The following is a 22,169-nucleotide window of genomic DNA, read 5'->3' on the forward strand; positions in this document are numbered from 1 at the left end:
GAAGGGAGAGAGAAAGAGGGGAGAGAGAGGAGAGAGAGAGAGAGAGAAAGAGAGAGAGAGAGAGAGAGAGAGAGAGAGAGAGAGACCCGGAGAACCCTTCTTAAATTCAAGCTTGGCTCCGACCTGCTAGAGGCTAACAAGCTATTGCTAGGTAACTATTGGGCAGAGCCTAGAGGAATTGCTAACAACCATGGGTTGCCAGCCCTCTAGCACTACTTTTGGAATAGAATACCTTGCCCTTTGGACCATTTCCTCTGCTTTAAGTTCAAGCAAGCAAACAAACAAACAAACAAAAACTTCAGAACGTTGGTTCTTGGGATTTTTCTCTACCTAAAGCAATAAAGCCAGGGATTTGCAGATGTGGGACCTTGAAATAGTAGAAAAATTGTGGGCAAGGGAAATGTACAACCTTGCCTTTCATCCTCTCCATTTTGGAACTAAACGCCCCCCATGGGTGTTTTTCCTATATCTGTGTGTCAGTCTTTTTTTCTCAATTACATGGTGCTGAGTCCCAAGAACAAGGATGGCTCCTGTTATGCTTGAGTGTAAAGCACCCCCATGGCCTACTGTTATGCTTGAGTTTAAAGCACCCCCACAGGCACTTGTGTTTGAACACTCATCAAGTGACAATGATGGCTCCTGTTATGCTTGAGTGTAAAGCATCCCCCACAGGCAGGTGTGTTTGAACACTTGGTTCTCATCCAGTGACAATGTTTTCTGAGGTTGTGAGACCTGTAAGGCACGGAGCTGTGGAGGCAGGGGTTATACCTCAGCACAACTCCAGCCTGAGTTCTCTGTTTGCCAATCCACCACCATGTGAGCAGCCCCTCTCAAGCTCTGCCCACCACATATAGGAATCACTCTCCCCTCTGAGAACTCCCCCACACCTTCCTCAGCATGAGCAACTCCACCCTTAGAGTCCGGGAGCCACGATAAGTCTGGTCTCTGGCAGTCATCCTGGCACAGCAATGGGAAGTGAGTATGCACCTGTCTCTTCCTTTGAATCTTTGGGGCTTTGGCAGGATTCAGCACTTTGGAGTTAAGAGAACACTGCGATGAAGGTTAGAGACCAGAAGCGCAGGTTGGGAGATGCTCACTCTGCTTTTAGAGTGGTCCAACCTTGTCTGTTAACAAAAGCCCAGATGAGTCTTTAGTTTGTATCTCTGTCCAAGCAGCTTTCTCTCGAAGGGAACCTGAAGTGTTTAGGGACATTTGGGACAATAGAGACCATGTCAGTGCCATCCTAAAGCTGCCAAAATGCTTGACTCTTCTGCTGACTTTTAGGCCAAAGCAAGTCTCCGAGCTCCTTTCCCCATGTTTCTAGTGATGTGTTAGAATAGCGGCTAAGGGTTTGCAGCCCCATAGGAGGAACAACAATATGAACCAACCAGTACCCCCAAAGCTCCCAGGATCTAAACCACCAACCAAAGAGGGGCCCATGGCTCCAGCCGCATATGTAGCAGAGGATGGCCTTGTGGGACATCAGTGAGAGGAGAGGCCCTTGGACTTGTGAAGGCTTGATGCCCCAGGGGAATGCCAGGACAGGAAAGCAGGAGCCAGTGGGTTAGTGAGCAGAGAGGTGGGGATGGGATAGGGGGAGGGTTCAGAGGGGATAAAATTTGCAATGTAAATAAAGAAAACATCTAATAAAAATAAAAAATAAAAAGACATAAATCTCTCCAGCCGTCAAAAAAAAAAAAAAAAAAGTGGCTTGCATCTAATCATAGCACACCAGGCCAAACCAGTTCCACATGTAAGAGGTTTATTGGGAGACAGAGGGGCAAGATGTCAGTGGAAAGAGAAGGGGGAAGAGAGAGAGGGAGAGAGAGAGAGAGAGAGAGAGAGAGAGAGAGAGAGAGAGAGAGAGAGAGAGAGAGAGATGGGAGGGCCTTTCTTTATGAATCAGTAATGATGTAACACGGGTAAAGGTGGGTGGGAGGCAAGCCAAGTGGATTCTGGGAATATGGTGGCTGTTGCCTTGGCAACAGGTCTGCAGGTCCTGCCTATGTGATGTCACGAGTTTCAGAAGTCCTGAGGCCAACATCTAGATTGAGCAAGGGAAGGCCAGCACAGGGTCACAGCTCTGGTGTCCTGTGCAGGCAGTCAGGGTGTACTTCACTAGCGTGCACATGGTGTCTTCTCTTTGAACAATTAGAATAGCAATTTCACCTATCGCTTAACACCTGTCAGAACAAATCACTTTTCAGAGGAATGTTTAGTAGTAAAATTGTGAAGATCCTGTCCCTAGCTTCCTGTAACACTGGGAGGCCTGGGGTTCTCTAGTTAACAAGCCTATGAGCTTAGTGATGGCTACATCTCTCTTTCATTTGTTTTGTTGCAATAGACTCACTTGATTTTTCTGAAACTAGATGGGTTTTAATTCTGAATGTGTCGCTTCCACAGCCAGATGCCACATTCTCAAATCTGTAAGATTATATTAAGGGCAAAACTTTCTTAGGATGCCTTTGCTATAGGGGAATGTGACAAGCCTTTCGTGTGATTTAGAAAGAATTGAAATCTCTGAGCAGAAGGAAGGATTTGGTGTACTTGATGGATTGAATGAAAATGGCCCCATAAGCTCATAGGGAGTGGCACGATTAGGAGGTGTGGCCTTGGAGTAGGTGTGGCCTTGCTGGAGGAAGTATGTTACTGGGGTTGGGATTTGGGATTTCAAATGCTCAAGCCAGGCCCAATGTTACTCTGTCTTCCTGCTGCCTGCTGATATTGAACTCTCAGCTACCTCTCTAGCACCATGTCTGCCTGTGTGCCACCATGACAGTGATGGGCTGAACCTCTGAACTGTAAGCCAGTCCCAATTAAATGCTTCCCTTTATAAGAGTTGCTGTAGTCATAGTGTCTCTTCACAGCAATAGAAACCCTAACTAAGAGAGGGTACAATGCCTCATCCCCACCAGGGTCTTAAAGCAGAAATTTTATACAGCAGGGTCTTAGCACATCACTAGGCAGAGAACCCTGCCTGGTAGGCAGAAACCAGCATCCCTTCTCAGAAGCTTTCGAAACCACTGCAGTTAACTGCTCTAGCATGTTTGTTTCTAGTTGTGTTCATCTCTCCTCAGACTAATTGATGGCCCTCTCAGAATCCGTGTCAGGCTGTGCCCAGCTCAAGTTTCCTTTCTCACTGTTCAGTGGCTGCCTTTGGTCTTCTCCTTCCCCTGGGGTGTTTCAGAACACAGCCTGACCGGGGCTCGAGAACACATTTAAGGTAAAATGGAAGCCCTGCTTCCAAGTGCACAAGTGTCATACAAGCTGCCTTACTTTGTGCTGTCTTCCTTACTGGCGAGTCCTTTTTTTCCTAATAATGTCCCAATTGCAGAAGAGCTCAGTGTGTAGATTAGAAGTCCAGGCCCATGACATTGTCTCTGTACAAAGGCTGAAACCTGAGAGAGCCTAAGTGGCCCAAGCTGAGGCAAAGGCCTGTCATTTACAAAAGCTTGAAGGGCCCAGGAAGCATAAAGATTCCTTATTGTTCTCCGCTGAGTGAAAATCCACGTCTCAGCTTAACTGTGGCAGCCTGAATTCAGTTCTGAACTTCAGGGAGTTGTAGAAACTGGCTCCAAGGGGGGAGCCGTACTACTTACAAATGCAGCTAGGAACTGCCCACAGTTGCTTCCCTGCCAGTTTTATTATTGAAATTATAAAGTTACCAGTGATTGGGGAAATCTGAGATTTATCTTAAATATTGGTAGCTTAAGGGAATTGTTAATGATTTTCTCATTAGGTAAGAGATGCAAATAATTTTCTTTTTAAAACATGCTAAAAGCAAAGAGGGCAGCTTATTCATTAAATTCTGGAGGAATGGCTCTCCCAGGAAGGAACCTGCACCTCTCTCTGATGCTGCTTAGCAGGGGAGCATGGGCCTCCGTGGAGCATTTCCTCCTGCCTTCCTACCTGTTCTTGGTTCAGTGTCAGCCTGTGCCCTGGCAGTCTACTGCATGTCTAATCTGGGTTTTCTACTACTGCTTACGTGCATCTACTTGACAGTCACACCCATGCCTGAACAGTTCATTTCTACAGTGAGCCTTTAGAGAGGCAAACAGAGATTCAGTCACTCTCCTATGCCTTTCCTAAAACGAACAGCCCACAGAGCTGGCAGTGTGAGCCTCCCGAGTGCTCAGGGTACTGAGGTCTTTATTGGATATTTTGGCACTGAAAGGTGCTGAGTGATTTGTTTAGTCGATAGGACCTGGTTCTGGCTGTTGCTACGGAGAGCCACCCCTTCCTATGTGCACACAGAATTCATGTTTGCTAAGTAAAGTAGCTGTCACTGTCTATGTCACTATTCATTGTGTCTCCTCCCACAAGAGTGTATGCTCTCTGAAGGCTAAGTCTAGCTTACTTTCCATTATAGTACCCGGCACATAATAGGTGCTCAATAAGCATTCCTCAGCTAAATAAATCATTGGAAATGGATTGCCCCTCATCCACAACATAGTGAGGACGCAATAGCAAGGGGATCCGCTGTTGTTCAAAAGTTCAGGAGAGCACATCTGCTTGTCATGTGCGAAGACTGGTTCAGTCACTCTGGGAGTATAGATCTTCATGTTTAGCTAGCCATCCCCATTACCAGGAGCTAGGTACTATGGAAACTTCCAGTTTAGCAGTTCCGAATGGCGGGCAATGCTGCAGAAACCAGATGGTGTGAGTTAGAGCAGGCAAGGCTGGCGTGTGGCTCTGTCTTGGAGAAAAAGGCATGAGGGTCCCTATGCAAGTAGTGTGAAGACAGCCAAGTGGCCGTCTAGCTTCACAAGGTCCACCAACACGCAGAAGGGTCCTGGTCTCTGGCCCTGGCTTCCATAACACAAAAATGCCGCGTAAACTAGTCAATAGAACTGTCGCCGAATCGTGTACTCGATGAGCTCAAGAAGCTGGAGAGAAAGTGTAAAGCCCCAGCCAAGGCAACTAAGGTTTAGGTCAACGATAGATTCATGAGGTGACGACATAGTTGTCAAGTGACTGGGGTCACTGAGGTGTCTATTTAATAAATCAAAGTGTTCCTGGCCTCTAGGTTTTCCCAGCATCCCTCAGTCCCTACCAGTTACAGGGTATAGCTAGCTAGCATACCCTGCCCTTACCCTGAGCTTTTCCAACCCAGGGGTTGGGCTGCCCTGTCCACAGAGGCTCTTCCCTATATAATCCAGGCATTTGGTTATGTCCCTTCGTCCCTTCTCTGTATTCTCTCTCTCTCTCTCTCTCACTCTCTCTCTCTCTCTCTCTCTCATCCCTTGCTCTCTCTCTCCCTGTCTGCATGGCAACTTCACTGATCTTGTCCCCAGAGACTGGTGAAACTGCCCTAGAGCTGCCCACAATAGACCTGCTTCTATACTTTTAATTCCGCTTGAATTGGCTTATTAGGTCTTTGGAGAAACCTATTAATGGTGGCTGGGGACACTTAGGGTTCAGATAGCCCTCGCTCGTCACTAGCCCAAGGGCCTTGAGCAACTCAGCATCTTAGCCACAAAACGAAGAAAGATACGCCCCTAGCATTTTGTTTCAAAGATTAAATGAGATCATACAAAGGCTTTAGGAGGGTAGTTGGCAAACAGTAAGTACTTAATAAATGTTTAGGTTGTCTACTTTTTTTCTTGAGTTCATGCAGAGAAAAGCTTCTAAAGGACAGAGAAACTGTGAGGAGTGTAGGAAGCCCGGGGCTGGCTGCACATCCTTTCTTGGGGAAGGCCTGGCCTCACCTCTGCCTCCCTTAACACTTGAGCAGCTCCACAGTATCAGTGAGAAACTCTAATCCTGTAACCACAGGAGGAGCCCTCCTCCTTTTTTTGGAGACTTGAGCTAATTGAAAGCAGCTCCTGTCTCTGTGGCAACCTCCAGCCTCTCTGGAGGCATGGGGCGGCCACTCCAGGATAGCTTTTGCTGGGTTGTGATAGAAGAGGTGCTCTGTGGAGTCCTTGGAAAAGATGGAAAATAGACTCGATAAAGGCAGTGCACACCCTGGCGCAGCCTCCCTGCTCCTCCAGGGAGGTCCAGGGACTTTTCATGACGTTAATTATTCACATTTTCTCTTCCTTCCCTCAAATACTTGGTTTCCTGTTCAAGTTCATGCTGCAGGGATGCGCATGTAGCCCTAGTACCCAACAACTGTTTTAGAGCCGTGTTCAGGGCCCCTCTCAGAGAGCACCAGCAAGTACCCATATGTTCCCCAGGGCTGGGCTGGGGCAGTACTTCAGCCTTTCCTGGCTCTGGGTTCATACAGCATAAAGGCAATTCAGGCTCTGGCCTTGTCTTCCACCTGCTTGATCTTGGCCTTGATACTTTACAGCCCAGCTCACTCTCCCAGGCTGGGCAACCTGCCCTTTGCGGAACTGTAAACACTCCACCATCCAGGCAGGCTTCAGCCTTTGTTCCTGGTCTCTGGGAAACCTTTATGCAGTGGCTGCAGGGGATGGCATAAGGCTGGGGGCCCCTGACAACGCCAGGAGCCTTTGGGAACTTTAGTTCCCACTCCCTGGCTTCTTCACAACCAAACTCTCCCGTCTACCTGTGGGCTTCCTTGAAATTTCTGCTATTTTTATCTCTTGGGTACCACCACCTATGGTTTTGGCCTGTGGTGGGTGGCCCTCCAGGACACTGTGAGATGTAAAGACTTAGGAGTGAGCCAAGAAGGAGGTGGCTTCTGGCATGCTGGTCCTCAGAAGGAACCTGGAGCCAGAGGAAAGAAATGCAAATAAGTATCTGAGACACAAAGCTGGTGGCTAGGAAGGGGCCATGGAGAGAAGGGGGGAGAATGGGGTCAGTATGGCTAGATATGTGCTGAGCATACTGCTAGGATATGGGCATAGGAGAGAGAGTGGTTTCAGAGGCTCAAAGGTCTCTATGCCAGAGCCTCTGCCTCTGCCTCTGCCTCTGCCTCTGCCTCTGCCTCTGCCTCTGCCTTTGCCTCTCTGCCTCTGCCTCTCTGCCTCTGCCCCTCTGCCCCTCTGCCTCTGCCCCTCTGCCCCTCTGCCCCTCTGCCCCTCTGCCCCTCTGAGTCTGCTGCTGTTAGCAGGGAATTGGCTTCAGTGTGTTGATTTTCTTCTTTTTAAAATTCAGGCCGTGATCTCAGCCACTTCAAGGGTTGAACTGGGACTAAATGAGCTTGTGTACTCAAATCTTTACAAAAGAACTCCAGTTAGTTCGCTCACTCCTGGCCTCTGCCTATGTATGCACCCTGTGAGGGGTCTGGGTCTTAAAGGGGCCACCTCATTTCTCTGTGAGGGGTCTGGGTCTTAAAGGGGCCACCTCATTTCTCTGTGAGGGGTCTGGGTCTTAAAGGGGCCACCTCATTTCTCTGACAAGTTCTTTACCCAACATTGCTTCTGCTTCATCTACTCCTGTTTTCCTGACCGAAGCCTTAACCAGACTTCGGGGCCAAAACCAAACTGTCTTGTTCAAAATCAAGTCTTTTTGCATTTGGGTTGAAAAACGACTGGTGTTTAGCCAAGTAATGTGCCTCTGGAGTTAGGAGTTCAAGGCATCCTGGAGAGGGAAGCTACATTTCGGTAGCTGTGGAGCCTTCTTTTGGAGAGCTGCGCTGGGGAAGGGCCTGCTTCCACGTCAGCTGCACTGCTGCTGGGGTGGCACCAACTTCTAAGGAAATGTAAGGAAGCCAGGCAGGCAGAGAGGGTGAGCCCCCAAACGGCCAGAATAACCCTGGGACTGCCCTCTAAGCCAATCATGATGGATTTTCAGAATTCAAATCTGGATAGAAAGCCACACACCAAATAACCACACAATGCAAGACATTATCTAAATTTCCACACAAATCTGCTTCCCCCACTGCATCCCTCTCATGTTTGGTAAAGGTAAAAGCTGCGGCACCTGACAAGCTGAGTTTGACTCCTGGGATCCATGTGGTAGAAGGAGAGAACCGACTCCAGGGTGCCATCCTCTGGAATTCACCTCCCACACAAAGAAACTTTAAAAAGATGTTCCAGTGTTTGGATTATCTATAGGTAGCCCTGACTTCCTGTTAGCCCCCACCCCAAGATGCAATTCTGTTTCATTCATTCTAGACACATAGTGCATATAATTTTATATCTGCATTCCCCACCTAAGTCATGAGAGTCTCACCTGTGGCTACGGTTGTGTACAAAGCCGCCACCTGTGGTGACACGAGCTGTAACACCACATAACTCTGAGACAGCACTGTTCATTGGGAGTCTTCCTAAACGGACTCCCTAGCAATTTATACATATCAGCGACTCAGACGTTGTGAGTGAATGGGAAGGCTCACAGTGAACCCAACTGTTCTCCGGTCAGATAACCGAGTTGAAATGAAAAGTCCAGGCAAGTTTTGACCTAACATTAGTAAAGCCCTTCTTCAATAGGCGTATGTGTAAAGGGGCTCATGAGCTCACGGAGGCTCCCAAATCAAGAGACATGACTTTCCTTGTTTAGAAGAAACTGTGTGACCTGATGAGCAACCAAGGTTTTCCTAACACTCTTCAACATAAAAAGCAACAACCCCCCCCCCCAAAAAAAAAAAAAAAACTTGAAATCACAAACTCTAGGATCAGGGATTCCATTGATGATTCTCTTCCTGCCACAGCAATATATAACATTAGTGGAATAATTATCACTTCATACACCCACCCATCCATTCACCCACCAACCCATCCATGTATCCACTTCCCACCCATCCATCCACTCATGCACCCATTTATCCACATATTCAACCATCCATCCATCTATCCATCCATCCATCCATCCATCCACTCAACCATTGGCCCACCACCTACCCATCCATCTACTTACCCACCCATCTGTCCATCCATCTGTCCATCTATCCATCCATCCATCCATCCATCCATCCAAACCACCCACCCATCTGTGCTACTCACCCACCCATCTGTTCATCCATTCATTCATTCCTATGTGCTCCCAGGTGAGCTTTCTGTGGAGGAGGCACAGGACCCTTTCCTGGTGAGCATCCACATCATCGCAGACCCAGGGGAGTCGCAGCCACTGCAGGAGGCCATCGACAAGGTTTTGGCATGGGTTCACCCTGATCTCCCACTGTTTCGAGTGTCTGAGCGGCGCACCATCAGGCGAAGGCGGAAGTCTCCCAAGGGTGCACAGCCGGCACTGGCAGTGGTGCTGTTCCTGCAGGAGGAGTACGGAGAGGAACAGATCCTACAGGTGCACAGGGTGCTGCAGCGGCCGCCCTGGCGCCACCACCACACGGAGCGAGTGCATGGCCGCTTTATACCGTACCTGCCTTGCAGTCAGGACTTCTTCACTTTGGCTTCCGGGACCCCGTTGTGGGCAATCAGGCCGGTGCACTACGGCAAGGAAATCGTACGCTTCACCATCTACTGTCGCCATAACAGCTACGCTGACAGCCTCCGCTTCTACGAGCTGATCTTGCGCCGGAGCCCCAGCCAGCGGAAAGCAGACTTCTGCATCTTCCCCATCTTCTCCAATCTGGATGTGGACATCCAGTTCTCCCTGAAAAGACTACCCTGCGACCAGAAGCCAGTGCCCACCGACTCCTCCGTGCTGGAGTTCCGAGTGAAGGACATCGGGCAACTGGTACCCCTCCTTCCCAACCCCTGCAGCCCCATCAGCGAGGGGCGCTGGCAGACTGAGGACCACGATGGCAACAAGATCCTTCTGCAGGTACAGAGGTCGTCTGACATCTATCTGTCTGTCTGTCTTCGAGTCTGTTGTGCTGGAAAGCCGTGTAGACATTAACACAGCTGAGTTCAGGGCAGAAAATAGCACAATGGCCTTGTCCATCCTGGACAAGGAGGACATCTCACTCTGATCCAGAGCCGAGGTGTAAAGATCTCTCTGCCTCTGGTTCTTTCAGCATCCTTGAAGTGGTGTGGGCCTCCGTAGACACATGAGCAGTCCTTCCATGTCTTCCTAGGTTGAGCACTCTTAACAGTCATGGCTCTCTTGGTATGGAAAGCACACAGGCTTCTCACCTGGGGAACTTGCTGATAAAGAGCCCATAATTTGATCTTCCACATACCAGGGAGGTTTCTCAACTGTATTCTCCATTTTTACAAGAGAAGCCCAGGGGTTTGAAAATTGTGCCATCTATAGACAAGATTACACATTTTTTTCCACCAACCCCCCCACTTCTGCTTTCCACAATTGCTGCCATGGGAGGTTGCTATGATCAGTGATCTATTAGGTGACCCCAGGGTCACCAAGAGATGACCGCTATTTATAGGGCCTCCTTGATTTTCAGACTTCCCTTTGAAGAATGTGGCTCTGTTATTAAATAAACTAAACACTAGCCTTTTCTCTCTAATCTTTGAGATATGAGCATGACAATTCGGCATCTGAACACTAACAAATTTGCATGCAAAGTATAACAGTCGCTCCGGTAAAAGTTAAGGAAATTCAGAGGGTCGTATGTGTACTGGAGGGCTCCGGGAGAGGTGATGACGGTCATGAATTGTCTTGACCCTTCTAATAGCGCAAAGGAAAGAAGAGTGTAGAAGGCTTGGCCTGGGCCCTGACTCACAGGAAACTCTGAAAGGAGATGTCAAAGGTGACCCACATATTTCGATGACTATAAAGTCTATATGGGTGCTGGCTTCTGAGGATGAGGACTTGTTGAAAGAGAAAGAAAAAAGATTCTCATCTTGGGTCTAAGGAATGTAGAGCTTCTCTCCAAGCCAGTTTAGTAGCACCACGTCAAATACCGCAGGCAGGGCCAACAAATAGCACCTCCCGGCTTTGGAGAAGGGTCATTGTTCACCTCCCGAGAACAGCTTCCCCTCTAACACGAGCCACACCCTGTCCATCCCTTTAAATTACGTTCCAAAGCAAAAAATTATATTTAAGTCTTTAACAAAACTAAGATATTTGGGTCACAAAGGGGAAGGGCACTGAGGAAAATCCGTTTTATTTTATGCATTTTATTTTATTTATTTTATGTCCTCTTTCTTCTTTCTTTTTTCTTTCTTTTTTTATTACCAAGTATTCCTACATTAGTCAGTTTTCTCATTGCTGGAAGAGACAGCAAGTTAAGGGAGGAAGAACGTATTTGGGCTCAGGGTGTAAGAGTATGCACAGCCCTTTGTGTCAGGGAGAGCTTGGCCCCAGGAAGCTTGAAGCTCTGGCCAGAGGCTGAGGCCACCCACTCTCATCTCAGCAGATCGGGAAGAGCTTAGAAATGGCTGCACTCGGGTGGCCATCCCCTGCTTCTCTTTTGACTTAGCGTGGGATCACAGCACAGACAAATGATGACATCCACATTCAGAGTAGGTCTTCCCTCCTCAGTTAAACCTCTCTGGAAAGATTCTCACAAACACCTCCACAGGCCTGAGCAGGCATTTCCTAATGCAATCAAGTTGACAGTCAAAATGAGCCATTACAGTTCCCTAAAACTCATGCCAAATATACTTTTTAAGATAAAGGTTTTGAACAGTGGATGTAGCTATACGCTGTAGAAACCCTTGACTGCATAGTTCTTCAGCTGCCTTGTTCAGATTGAGAACACATTTAGCTTCTCCCCTCCTCTACTGTGTCCAGACTGTATCAGAGCCTCTTCCTCCTCTGTAGCCCTTCTGGAAGAGAGGGGTTATTTGTTTTTTGTTTTTCTATAAATAGCTCAGCCCCTCCCTGAGCTCTATATTGCTCAAGAGGAGAAGGAATCTAGTGAAAACAAGGTTCGGAATGGCTATGGTATCTTTTTTTCACACTCATAAGTAGATACCACATTTTTTAAAAAGATGACATAAATATGCATACTTAACAAGGAGAGTAATAGCAACTTGATACAGAAGAATTTGAAGTAAAGAGTAATGTTGATATGCGTACAAGCCTTTGCTGCTCTTCCGAAGGACCCAAGCTTGGTTTGTAGCATCCACATTGGGTGTTTCACAAACACTTGTAAATCTAGCTCCTGTGAATCTGACACCTAATCCCTCAGGAGACCCTCACACTTGTATACCGACCCATGACAGACACAGACATAAAAATAAATAAAAATGCATCTTTCTAAGATGTAGAAAGCAAAACACCTTGACATAAAGAGTTGCTACATGTCGAAATGAGCTTCGAGGCAGAGTCCTAAGAATGTCTTACCTGAGAGACACAGTCACACACACAGTAGCTACTTTTGTCACTTATATTCAGCCTGGATACTGACAAGATGCTCAGTTCCAGAGTACTAATCCAGCCACAACACCGACAGCTGTCACTAACCTTCATGGCAGTGCTCGTATTACACATGCCTAACTTTAACCAGATTCAGGCAATCCATAGGGTGCCTTCTCCATACCATGCACTGTGACCTCTGAATGCAACCAGACAGAAGTCACTGCTTTAGTAAGATTAACTTCTGCAGGGGAGGCAGATAACAAAACAGAAATGTAATAAAAACTATAGAGTATGTTAGGAGGTACAGGGTTGGGGGAATCTTGCCTAGCTTCCAAAACTTCCACTGTGACTTTGATTCTATTCATAAAAGCAGTATTTATTAATCTGACAGCATCTGGAAGTTTTCAGTTAGCTCTAGCCAAACAAGAACTGTGTTTATATATGCTAAGACATACACCTAAATCTTTGGAAATGTGGATAAACCTCCTTTGGGACAGAATGATTATATTCGTTTTCCAAATTTACTTTTCTGCCTTTGTATAGTATACGTTGTATAAAATATAGTCTTTTGAAAAATTCCAAGATGCAGGTCTTTTCTGTCTGAAACCTGGTGTATTGATCAGCTGAAACCTTTGTTGTGAGAATTATGGGTGAGAATTACAGGTGTCTGTAGCTGCTTCAACTGCTACAGTGGAGGATAACTTCCTGAAAAGCAAAGAAAATGCCTGGGGCTGCACGGCCAGGCTGCACCTTAGTCACTGTCTGACCCCACCTGTCTCCTATAACTTTCTAAAGCACTAGGTTGCACAGGTTTCTTGTTCTATAAATTCCATGTAAATAGGATGGTTTTCAGTGTTCCAGTTCTCTGAATGGGCGGCATTCCTGTAAATGAAATATATAATTTAGTTGTGTATGAGAAACTGCTTCTACTGAAGCATTTAAGCAGGGTTGGGGATAAGGGTGAAACTTCTCCTTCTGTAACAGAACAGGTGCTGTTCAGTTCTATAGTTTGCCAAGATGTACCCTCCCCAGAAGGCCTTGGCTGAAAGTCCCTCTACCCCATGCACAGCTGTAGCTGATGTACCATGTTGGACTGACCCAGACCAGCTTCCTTACCTGTAGCTGATGTACTGTGTTGGGGGGAGGGCTGACCCAGTCTAGCCTTCTGACCCAGTGGCTTCCCTGGATGTAGCTGATGTACCATGTTTGGCTGAGGGCCACCCCAGTATGACTTCCCTGGCTGTGGCTGGTGTGTTCAAGTCGTCTGTACACCTGACATCACATAGACATTAGGGACTAGAATTTGGAAATAAAAGTTACTCTCCTTTTTGGTGGCTGAACACCCCACATGCTTAAACTTGGGATCAGAAAGCAGCTGTATTTTCCACCAGGGAGGGAAAACTGTCTCACTTTGAGTGGGACAGGACAGGCTCTCACCTGCAGAGAGGAGACTGGAGAATTGAAAGACAAGGTCTCATATAGCCCAGTAGGCCCACGGGTCCAGGAGCTTGTCTACAGCCTCACAGCTCTAGGTATCTCCTCTGTGTCTTAGCTACTTTTGTCATGGCTGCGACAAAATTCCTGAGAAGAAGCAACTTATCAGGGAAAGAGAGTTTCTTCTCATAGTGCAAGGGGCTATACAGTCCACCGTGGTGAGTGGGAAGCGGGGAGCAGCGGGTGAAATTGTCTGTGTGCTCAGGAAACAGAATGAGCAGGGTGGGGGTGCAGCTGTGCGGAGGGTGAGGGGTGGGAGGGGCGGCTATCAAACGTCAAAGCCCTCCCTCCAGTGACCCCCTCTGTCCGAAGAGGCTTCACCTCCTAGACGTTTTTTTGTAAAGGGGACCAAGTGTTCAAGCACATGAGCCCATGGGGGACATTTCCCAATCAAAACCTAATGCTCTGTACAGCTGGGATTTAACCTCAAGTAAATGAGTTCTCCCTTCTTCATAGTGCATATGGGTTTTGTTCTTGATAACCAAAAGAGGAGGACACAAAATTCAGCACGGATCTCCATCTTTGTCAAGAACTAGCTATAAGAAAGGAGGGATAGCTGGGATTACAAACACACACGGGCTTGGCCTGGACACTAACTGCAGGTTAAAAGGCAGTCTCTATGGACAAGATAGCAATGAATAATTTACCCTATAATGTGCTCTTTTCATGAGGAAAGTTTTACAAAGTGTTTGCCTCCACAGCTGGCACATTAAAAAATGATTGTGGGCATAGGTTCCCGACCTATGGTCATTCCATCAACCAAGGAAGGCTCTCAGACTAGACATCAGGAAAAGCAAATATTTCTGTTGGCCTGGCCCTCCTTGGCCATGTGTGCTGACTGCCACTCACCCATGACCTTGTAAACTTTAAAGACTTTAGAGGACAACCCTTCAAAATCAAGTGTGTTTTTAAAAATATTTTAAATTTTTATTTACTTTTATTTTGTGTGTTTTGGTATTTACATGCATGTATGTCTGTGTACCCCATGTGTGAACACCCAAGGATACCAGGGAAGGGCACCAGCTCTTCTGAGGGTAGAGTTAGTTCAGCCAACTGTGAACTGCCATGTGGATGCTGCAACTCAAACCTGGGTCCTGGAAAAGCACCCATGCTCTACACTACTGAGCCATATCTCTAGCCCCATGAAGTGTTCTGCCTCTTTTTAAAAAACTATTTATTTATGTATATGAGTGCTCTATCTGCATGTATGCCTGCATGACAGAAGAGGGCATCAGGTCCCATTATAGATGGCTGTGAGCCACCATGTGGTTGCTCAGAATTGAACTCAGGACATATGAAAGAACAGCCAGTGCTCATAACCACTGAGCCATCTCTCCAGCCTCAGTGTTCTGCCTACTATATAGGATTCTAAAAGAAAAATGCTCTCTTGTCAATACCCACTCCCAATGCGTGACACAATAGATGATAAAACTCAACTATTGGACAGATCTATATCAGTCATAAGGAGTACAGGTACCCTGAATCCAGCCAGTTGTCACAGAACTCAGCAATTCTCCTGTTCCATGTGAAACACTGGATTGTTTTAGAGATAAACAATGTGTGTGTGTGTGTCATATTTATATGTGTGTGCATGTGTGTTTGTGTGTATAAATATGTGTATCTGTGTGTATATATACATATATTTTTGTATACACACACATATATATGTATATATATACATACATATATATGTGTGTATATATGTATATATATATACACATATATACATATATATACATATATATGTGTATATGTATATATACATATACATATATATATGTGTGTGTATATATATATATATATATATATATATATATATATATATAGCTGGTAAATTGCTATGTGTTGTTTGAATTTACTTAGAAACTAACAACAGAGATGAGATTTGGCTCTCCCATCTCAGACCCTAGCATGTTTGCCTCAGAGTGTCCTTCAAAGCTGCCATCATAAGTCCTGCTGACCCCTGACTCTGTGACAGGGCTAAAGGAAAATAACCAAACAGCCCAAGAATGAAGACAGTGTGGCCTGAGAACACCTAAAGGAGAGAGTATTTCCAATAGAGATTATCATTATTTATCTCATAGTATAGAGATATCTACAGCAAAAATAATAATAATAATTAATAATAATAATACAACTAATGGGATGCTCACTCATGGCGAGGGGAGTCAGGACCCTCTTCCTAAAATAAATATCTCTACAGTAACTTTACACCACAGTTTTCACGGGACTTCCTTGATTGAGTTCTGCTGGGTGTTACAAGCATCGATTTAATACTTTTTGCTTATGTGTCTGCTATTCAGACTCACTGCAAAACTCAGACCACAGTTATGCTAGATGACTCTACATACTATATAAAGTTATGAAGACCATAGGGTTTACCTTGGAACTTTCACAGCCTTATAGTCTGATGGCATGTACACACATAATGTTAACCTATTACATTACCCTATGTATTTAGTTTGGCTTGGCTTTCTTTAATTGGGGTGGTATTGCATAGCACTATCCTCTAAGCCACACTACCATCTTCTTGGCTTCAGCTATGTCTGCTTGCAGAAGATCATCACAGCTGGGCTTTTTGACTATTGACACTCCTTCATAAAATGCTAGGTCAGGCAGGGTCATTAGACCACCATTCAGAATCCAGCCACTCCTCCTAGCCAGGTGTAGGTAATTCTGCCCTAAGTAGATATGGCCTTGTGGTTTAGGGGACCAGCCAAAGTATATAGGCTAGGAACCCCATCGTGTCCATGAGAAAACCATCATTCGTGCTGGGTAAAAACTTTCTAGTGCAGCTGCTTAGGACGGTCCCTCATACTTCTGCAGTAATCCCTCGTCCATGTTCTAGAAGTAAGCCCATTACATTTGTGGGTTCCCCAGAGTGAAGCCAAGCTCTTGCTTGTCACCTGGACATCATGAGGAGAATATAGACAATATCTAGTTTCCTCCACTCCCCAGAGAAAGAAAAACAAATTCACATCAGATACTAAATTTATTAATGTCACTGTGCCTCATGCTGTTGAGGAAAAAAAACAGTAAGTAAATGATTTTAGTAAAGATGGGTTTGTATATGCAGCAAACACAGAGGTCTGAGTGAGCTATTTAAAGTTTGTAAAGAATGAGAATTAGATATGATGCATAGGATATTAAAAATTCTAACGTCAAAGTCCAATCCATTGATGTCAAACCAGTGGAGTTATTGACTGGTTCTTATTAAGTAAAAATCTATGCTTAATCAAATTTAGTTGGCAATGTTTTGTTTCTCCAAAGCTTTATGAAAATATTGCACAGAAGTTACAGTATCAGATTGGAATAAATAATAATCTGTGTGTTCCATATCCATGGCTGGAGGCCATGCTGATGTGTCAGAGGAAGGAGTCAGTGAGGTCCCAGGGGACTACAGGACGTCTCAAATGTTCTACGTCTGTGGCAAGTCACATATTCTCTTGCTCAAGAAGGCCATGGAGACCTCAGCTGGTGATTCTAATCGGTGTCAAGTCTACAAGAAGCAGACCAACCCAGGAAAATTTCCCCCAGTGTTTCTGTGGTGGTTTGAATATGCTTCAGCCAGGGAATGGTACTATTTGGAGGTGTGGCCTTGTTGGAGTAGGTGTGGCCTTCTTGGAGGAAGTGTGTCACTGTGGGCATGGACTTTAAGACACTTGTCCTAGGTGCCTGGAAGCCAGTCTTCTCCTAGCTGCTTTTGGAACAAGAGGTAGAACTCTCAGCTCCTCCAGCCCCATGTCTGCCTGGATGCTGCCATGCTTCCTACCTCGATGATAATGGACTGAACCTCTGAACCTGGAAGCCAGCCCCAATTAAATGTTGAGACTTTATAAGACTTGCCTTGGTCATGGTGTCTGTTCACAGCAGTAAAACCCTAGCTAAGACAGCTTCCAAGTGAAACCATGGTCAAGCAAGGCTGTTACCTTAAATTCAAATGAAAGGAACAACTAGCAAAAGAGAGTCTGGAGGAACCAAAGGTCACTCTCAAATCTAAGTGACCTCTGAGGACCAGGTCCTCAACTGGCCTTAGCAGTAAAAAAAAAAAAGTAGCTAGCCAGGAGTGGTGGTGCATGCCTTTAATCCCAACAGTCAGGGACAGAGGCAAGTGGGTCTTGTTAAGTTCAAGGCCAATATGATCTGCATAGAAAATTCCAGGACAGCCAGGGACATAGGACTTGTCTCACAAAACAAACAGAACAAAGCGTGTTAATGGCCACCTATGTGGTCTCAAACATCCAGTATAAAAATATAATGGAAGACTAAAATGATTAGTATGCTTTTAAACAGTCCAATGGATTGTACTCCCTAAATATTACCCATCAGTCTCTCTATAATATCATTTACACAACTATGTATTACTAATGATTTTTCTTCTTGATAAGAAAAATGCTGCCTAGATATAATACTTCAGAGCTGAGCTCAGTTCAGCACTGCAGTACCTACCTGCAGCCAAGAGAGATATACTTACTATTGTTCTTAACCTAAGAAACAAACGATGATTAAATGTCTTCCCTCAGCCTCTCTAGAAGCTATCAGGAAAGGACACCCACAGTGTGATTCTAGCTATCCTAACAGCTATCAAAGTGACTAAAGACAGATTCTGGGTTTGTTACCATTGACTGCAGCCTTGGAGGCCAGGAAAAATGAGGAGCCAAGTAGATGGATGCTATTGGGAGCCCATCAAGAGAGTCTAACGGACTTTGATTTAAACATACCCCATGTTCTGGGGTATTTCCTGATTCCCTGAGGCACTGGTTAGCTTTTTGTCAACTTGACAGAAGCTAGAGTTCTCTAAAAAGAGGGGTCCTCTTTTTAGATTCAGAAGATGTCCCCATAGACATAGCCCGTAGGCAAGGCTGTGGGGCATTTTCTTAATTAATGATTGACTTGGAAGAGCTCGGCCTCCTGTGAGCAATGCTATTGCTGAGCAGGTTGTCCTGGCGTATAAGAAAGCAGACAGAGAAAGCCAGTAAGCAGCATTCTTCTAGGGCCTCCACTTTCAGTTTCTGCCTCCACATTCCTGCCCTGGCTTCCTTTCATGATTTGCTATAAGCTATAAGGTAAAATAACTCCCCTCTCCCTCCCTCCCTTCCTCCCTCCCTTTCTCCTTCCCCTCTCCCTCCCCCTCTCTCTCTCCCTCTCTCTCTCCCTCCCCTTCCCTCTTCTCTCTCTCTCTCTCTCTCTCTCTCTCTCTCTCTCTCTCTCTCTCTCTCTCTCTCTCTCTCTCTCTCGCACACACACACAAAGAGGGAGTCCAAGAAAACAACTGAAGAAATATTAATAGTAAGAACAAAGAGGAAGTTTCCAGAGCTCCATCATTCTTGAAGACGATTTTATAACTATAACCTGCCAATGTTATCAAAAGAAGGACTCTAATCTTTCACAAGAAAGAACAGGGTCAGATCAGAATTAGCAATCTTTCTTTTAGACACCACCTCAAACTCCCACAGAAGTTTTGGTGTGACTGCTCTCCTCTGTGTCTGGTGAGGTGGGAGAATCCAGGCAGCTAGCCTGCTAACTGCTCTCCCCTCTACCAGACGTCCACCCTTGGCACAGTCACACAGATGGCAGGAACCGGGTTGTGTGGCATGAACATGTAGAACCAGGACTTAAGGAGCATGTAGAAGCTGGCGGTCTGTGGACCATGAATGATGCTGTGTAGGTCCATGGAAGCCAGGGAAAGAACCTACCTGCAAAGAACCTTGCAAGATGCATTGAGGTCATAGTCAGTGTTCTATTGCTGTCAAGAGACACTTTGACCAAGGCAACTCTTATTAAAAGAGAACATTTAATTGGAAGCTGGCTTACAGTTTCAGAGGTTTAGTCCATTATCATCATGGTAGGGAGCTTGACACCAGGCATGGTGCTGGAGCGGTAGCTGAGAACTACATTCTGATCCACAGGCTGACATACAGACAGACACACAGACAGACACTCAGACAGAGAAAAGGAGAAATACTGGGCCAGGTGCAGGCTTTTGAAAACTCACAACCTACTCCCAGTGGCACACTTCCTCTAACAAGGCCACACCTCCTAATCCTTCTAATTCTATCAAAGAGTTCTACTCCCTGGTGATTAAGCATTCAAATATGTGAGTCTAAGGGGGCCATTCCTATTCAAACTGCCACAAAGGTTTATTGATGCAACAGCCACTTACAAGCCCTGTTGCTGACTTCTGATGCTCCCCCCTTTAGTTGCCTAGCTCCCCTGAAGACTTGAGTTTTTGTTAGTAGGACTGCTTGCCTACCATGTATGAGGCCCTGGGCTCCATCCCCAACATCTCCAAGAAAAACAAGTCAATTAGTCCTAAATACATAAATACATCCCATGCATCTCTAAAATATTAAAGGAAATTAATTCAGCCACAAAAGGCCCCTTTAAAGCAATTATTGCTACCGTTTTCAGATTTGTTACTAGTGTAATAAGATTTACAAATTGAACTGAAATCAACTACAAGAGAAACTGATAGCTTTAGGGGCTGTGGAGGTGGCCTGGGACTCAGAGCACTTGCTGTACAAACATGAAGACCCAAGTCTGAATCCCCAGCACTCACATAAAAAGCCAAGTGTGACTGCGTATGTCTGTAACCCCGGTGCTGGCAGGGAGAGACCAGGTAGACTCCTAGAGGCTGCTTCACAGACAGCGTAGCACAAAGTGCAAGCTTCTGGTTATTGAGGAGCCCTGTCTCAAGGCAGTAACACAAAGAAAGATAAAGACACACAAAGCCTTGCACATGTATGTGCAAGCACATAGACCCCACATGCAATAAAAACTGATAGTTCTAAATGGGCTCAGTGTCATTATCATTATTACTGGGTGGTGCTAGAGAGTTAACACATGGCTTCATGCCTGCCAGGCAGATGTCCATTCACTGAGCTATGTTCCTTGTCCTGAATATTCAGCTCTTGGGGGATAGCAAGATGGCTCAGCAGGTAAAGGCTCTTGGTCCTGGGACCCACATAGTAGAGGGAGACAAGTTGTCCACTATTCTCCACACATGAACTGTGGCACATGTACACACACACACACACACACACACACACACACACCTAAATGTAATTAAAAGGAGTTTTAGATAGTTTTTATGGGAGGTGCAGGGTGTGGGGAGTTGGTGTAGTTTTGTTGTTTACTTGTTTTTTTCTGTATGTGAAAACAGATCAAGAACACTTGCACTAATGACCTGAAATCAATCTTCTGGAAAATGAAAGATGAATTTAATTCCAGTTAGGACTGGAAGAGCCAAGGCTGGTCCCCAGATCTGCAGAAGCTCTAAGGACCTAATTACTAAGCAGAGAGAGTCGTGAATCCAGTTATGTTCCTGAACATGTAAGAGTAAGATCTGCCCTAACCCCTTGAAGGCCATCTGCAGCTCTAGCATTGGTCTGGTTTCACTCAGAGACCCCAGGCCCAGATTTGTCCTTTAGCCCCCAGGAGTCAGTTAAGTCAGATTTATGGGGAAAATTAGATCTGTCTTAACTCTTCAGTCTGTCCAGTGACCATGACTAACCCATGCTCTGAGGAAGACTGGGTGGAGCTTTGGTCAAGCCTGGGCCTTTGTTCTGAGAGAGCCAGCTGATGGCAAGCAGACTTGGTATTCCCGGCCTTCACATCACAAATGTATTCAGTGGTTCTCTGTTTTAAATGAATGAACAGATGACATTACAAGAGCAAACTCCTAAAGCTTTAGAAATGTTTGATGCTGATGAAGTCCAAGGCTAGCAAGCAAGTTTTGTTGTAAAGACAGCTTTGTAGATAAGAACAAGGTAAAAGGTTATGGTGGTTAAATTCCCATTGCCTTATCGCTTTCCAGACAAATAAACTAAGAAGACAAGTTCACTGTACGTCAGCCCAAACACTTGAAGGCCCCATGACCCACCACAGAAGGCATCAGACAAGAGGGAAGTGGTGGTCTCCTGTCCCTACAGTTCTCTGGGTCTCTATCTCCCAGGGGCTGACTTTTGGAGCTCTCAAATTACAAAGGCTTACTTCAAATAGATCAATCAAAACGGTTCTTTAAGTTCTAAAAAGAGTCACGTGTAGTCATGGAAACACGCAGTCATTTAGAATGTAATCATTCAAGTGACCATAGGTATGGACCCTTGAATAAGAAAGAAAAGGCTGCAGCATGAGGGGTTGTCAGCAAAGCAGAGAAGCCGCACAGCTTCCCACTACCTGCCTGCTCCCTACCCCAGCCTAGAGAGGCTGTTTCTGCTGCTCCAGAGTTGCATATATCTTTTGAAGTCTCCCAGATGCACTTAGGGTTGTGAAGTGTTGACCCATGTCAAGGGGTAAATTCAACTCTTGTTTCTGGTCCTCTTAGCGTACAGTGGTGACAACCTCCATCTTGAGACATTTTCTCCAGTATCATTTCTGGCAAAAACATGTAGCCATTTGTCCAGATGGTGGTGTGGCTTGCCCAAATTCAAGATGAGAAGGAAGGGAGAGGGTTTAGCAGCTGTCATCTAAGCCAGGCTGTAAACCTGGCCCAGCCCAGTAGAAGTCTCAAACTGTTTGGCAGGCCTGCTTCATTGGTATTCCTTTCCTGGTGTAGTCAGATGGCTCAGTCTTCCAATAACACTGCCTTTGCATTCTAA

General features: G+C 45.8%; 1 protein-coding gene across 2 annotated transcripts in view; it reads left to right on the forward strand.

The window, feature by feature from the left end:
• Fam124a (family with sequence similarity 124 member A) overlaps positions 1-22,169 on the forward strand; it is a 60,979-nt gene that overhangs the window by 29,181 nt on the left and 9,629 nt on the right. For both annotated transcript variants that reach the window (XM_031361346.1, XM_031361347.1), the window contains exon 3: positions 8,900-9,633. In XM_031361346.1, coding sequence (XP_031217206.1) covers positions 8,900-9,633 — 734 coding nt within the window. The remainder of the gene's footprint in view (positions 1-8,899; positions 9,634-22,169) is intronic.

The sequence above is a fragment of the Mastomys coucha genome, unplaced genomic scaffold, assembly GCF_008632895.1.
Source record: "Mastomys coucha isolate ucsf_1 unplaced genomic scaffold, UCSF_Mcou_1 pScaffold9, whole genome shotgun sequence".
Classification (NCBI taxonomy): domain Eukaryota; kingdom Metazoa; phylum Chordata; class Mammalia; order Rodentia; family Muridae; genus Mastomys; species Mastomys coucha.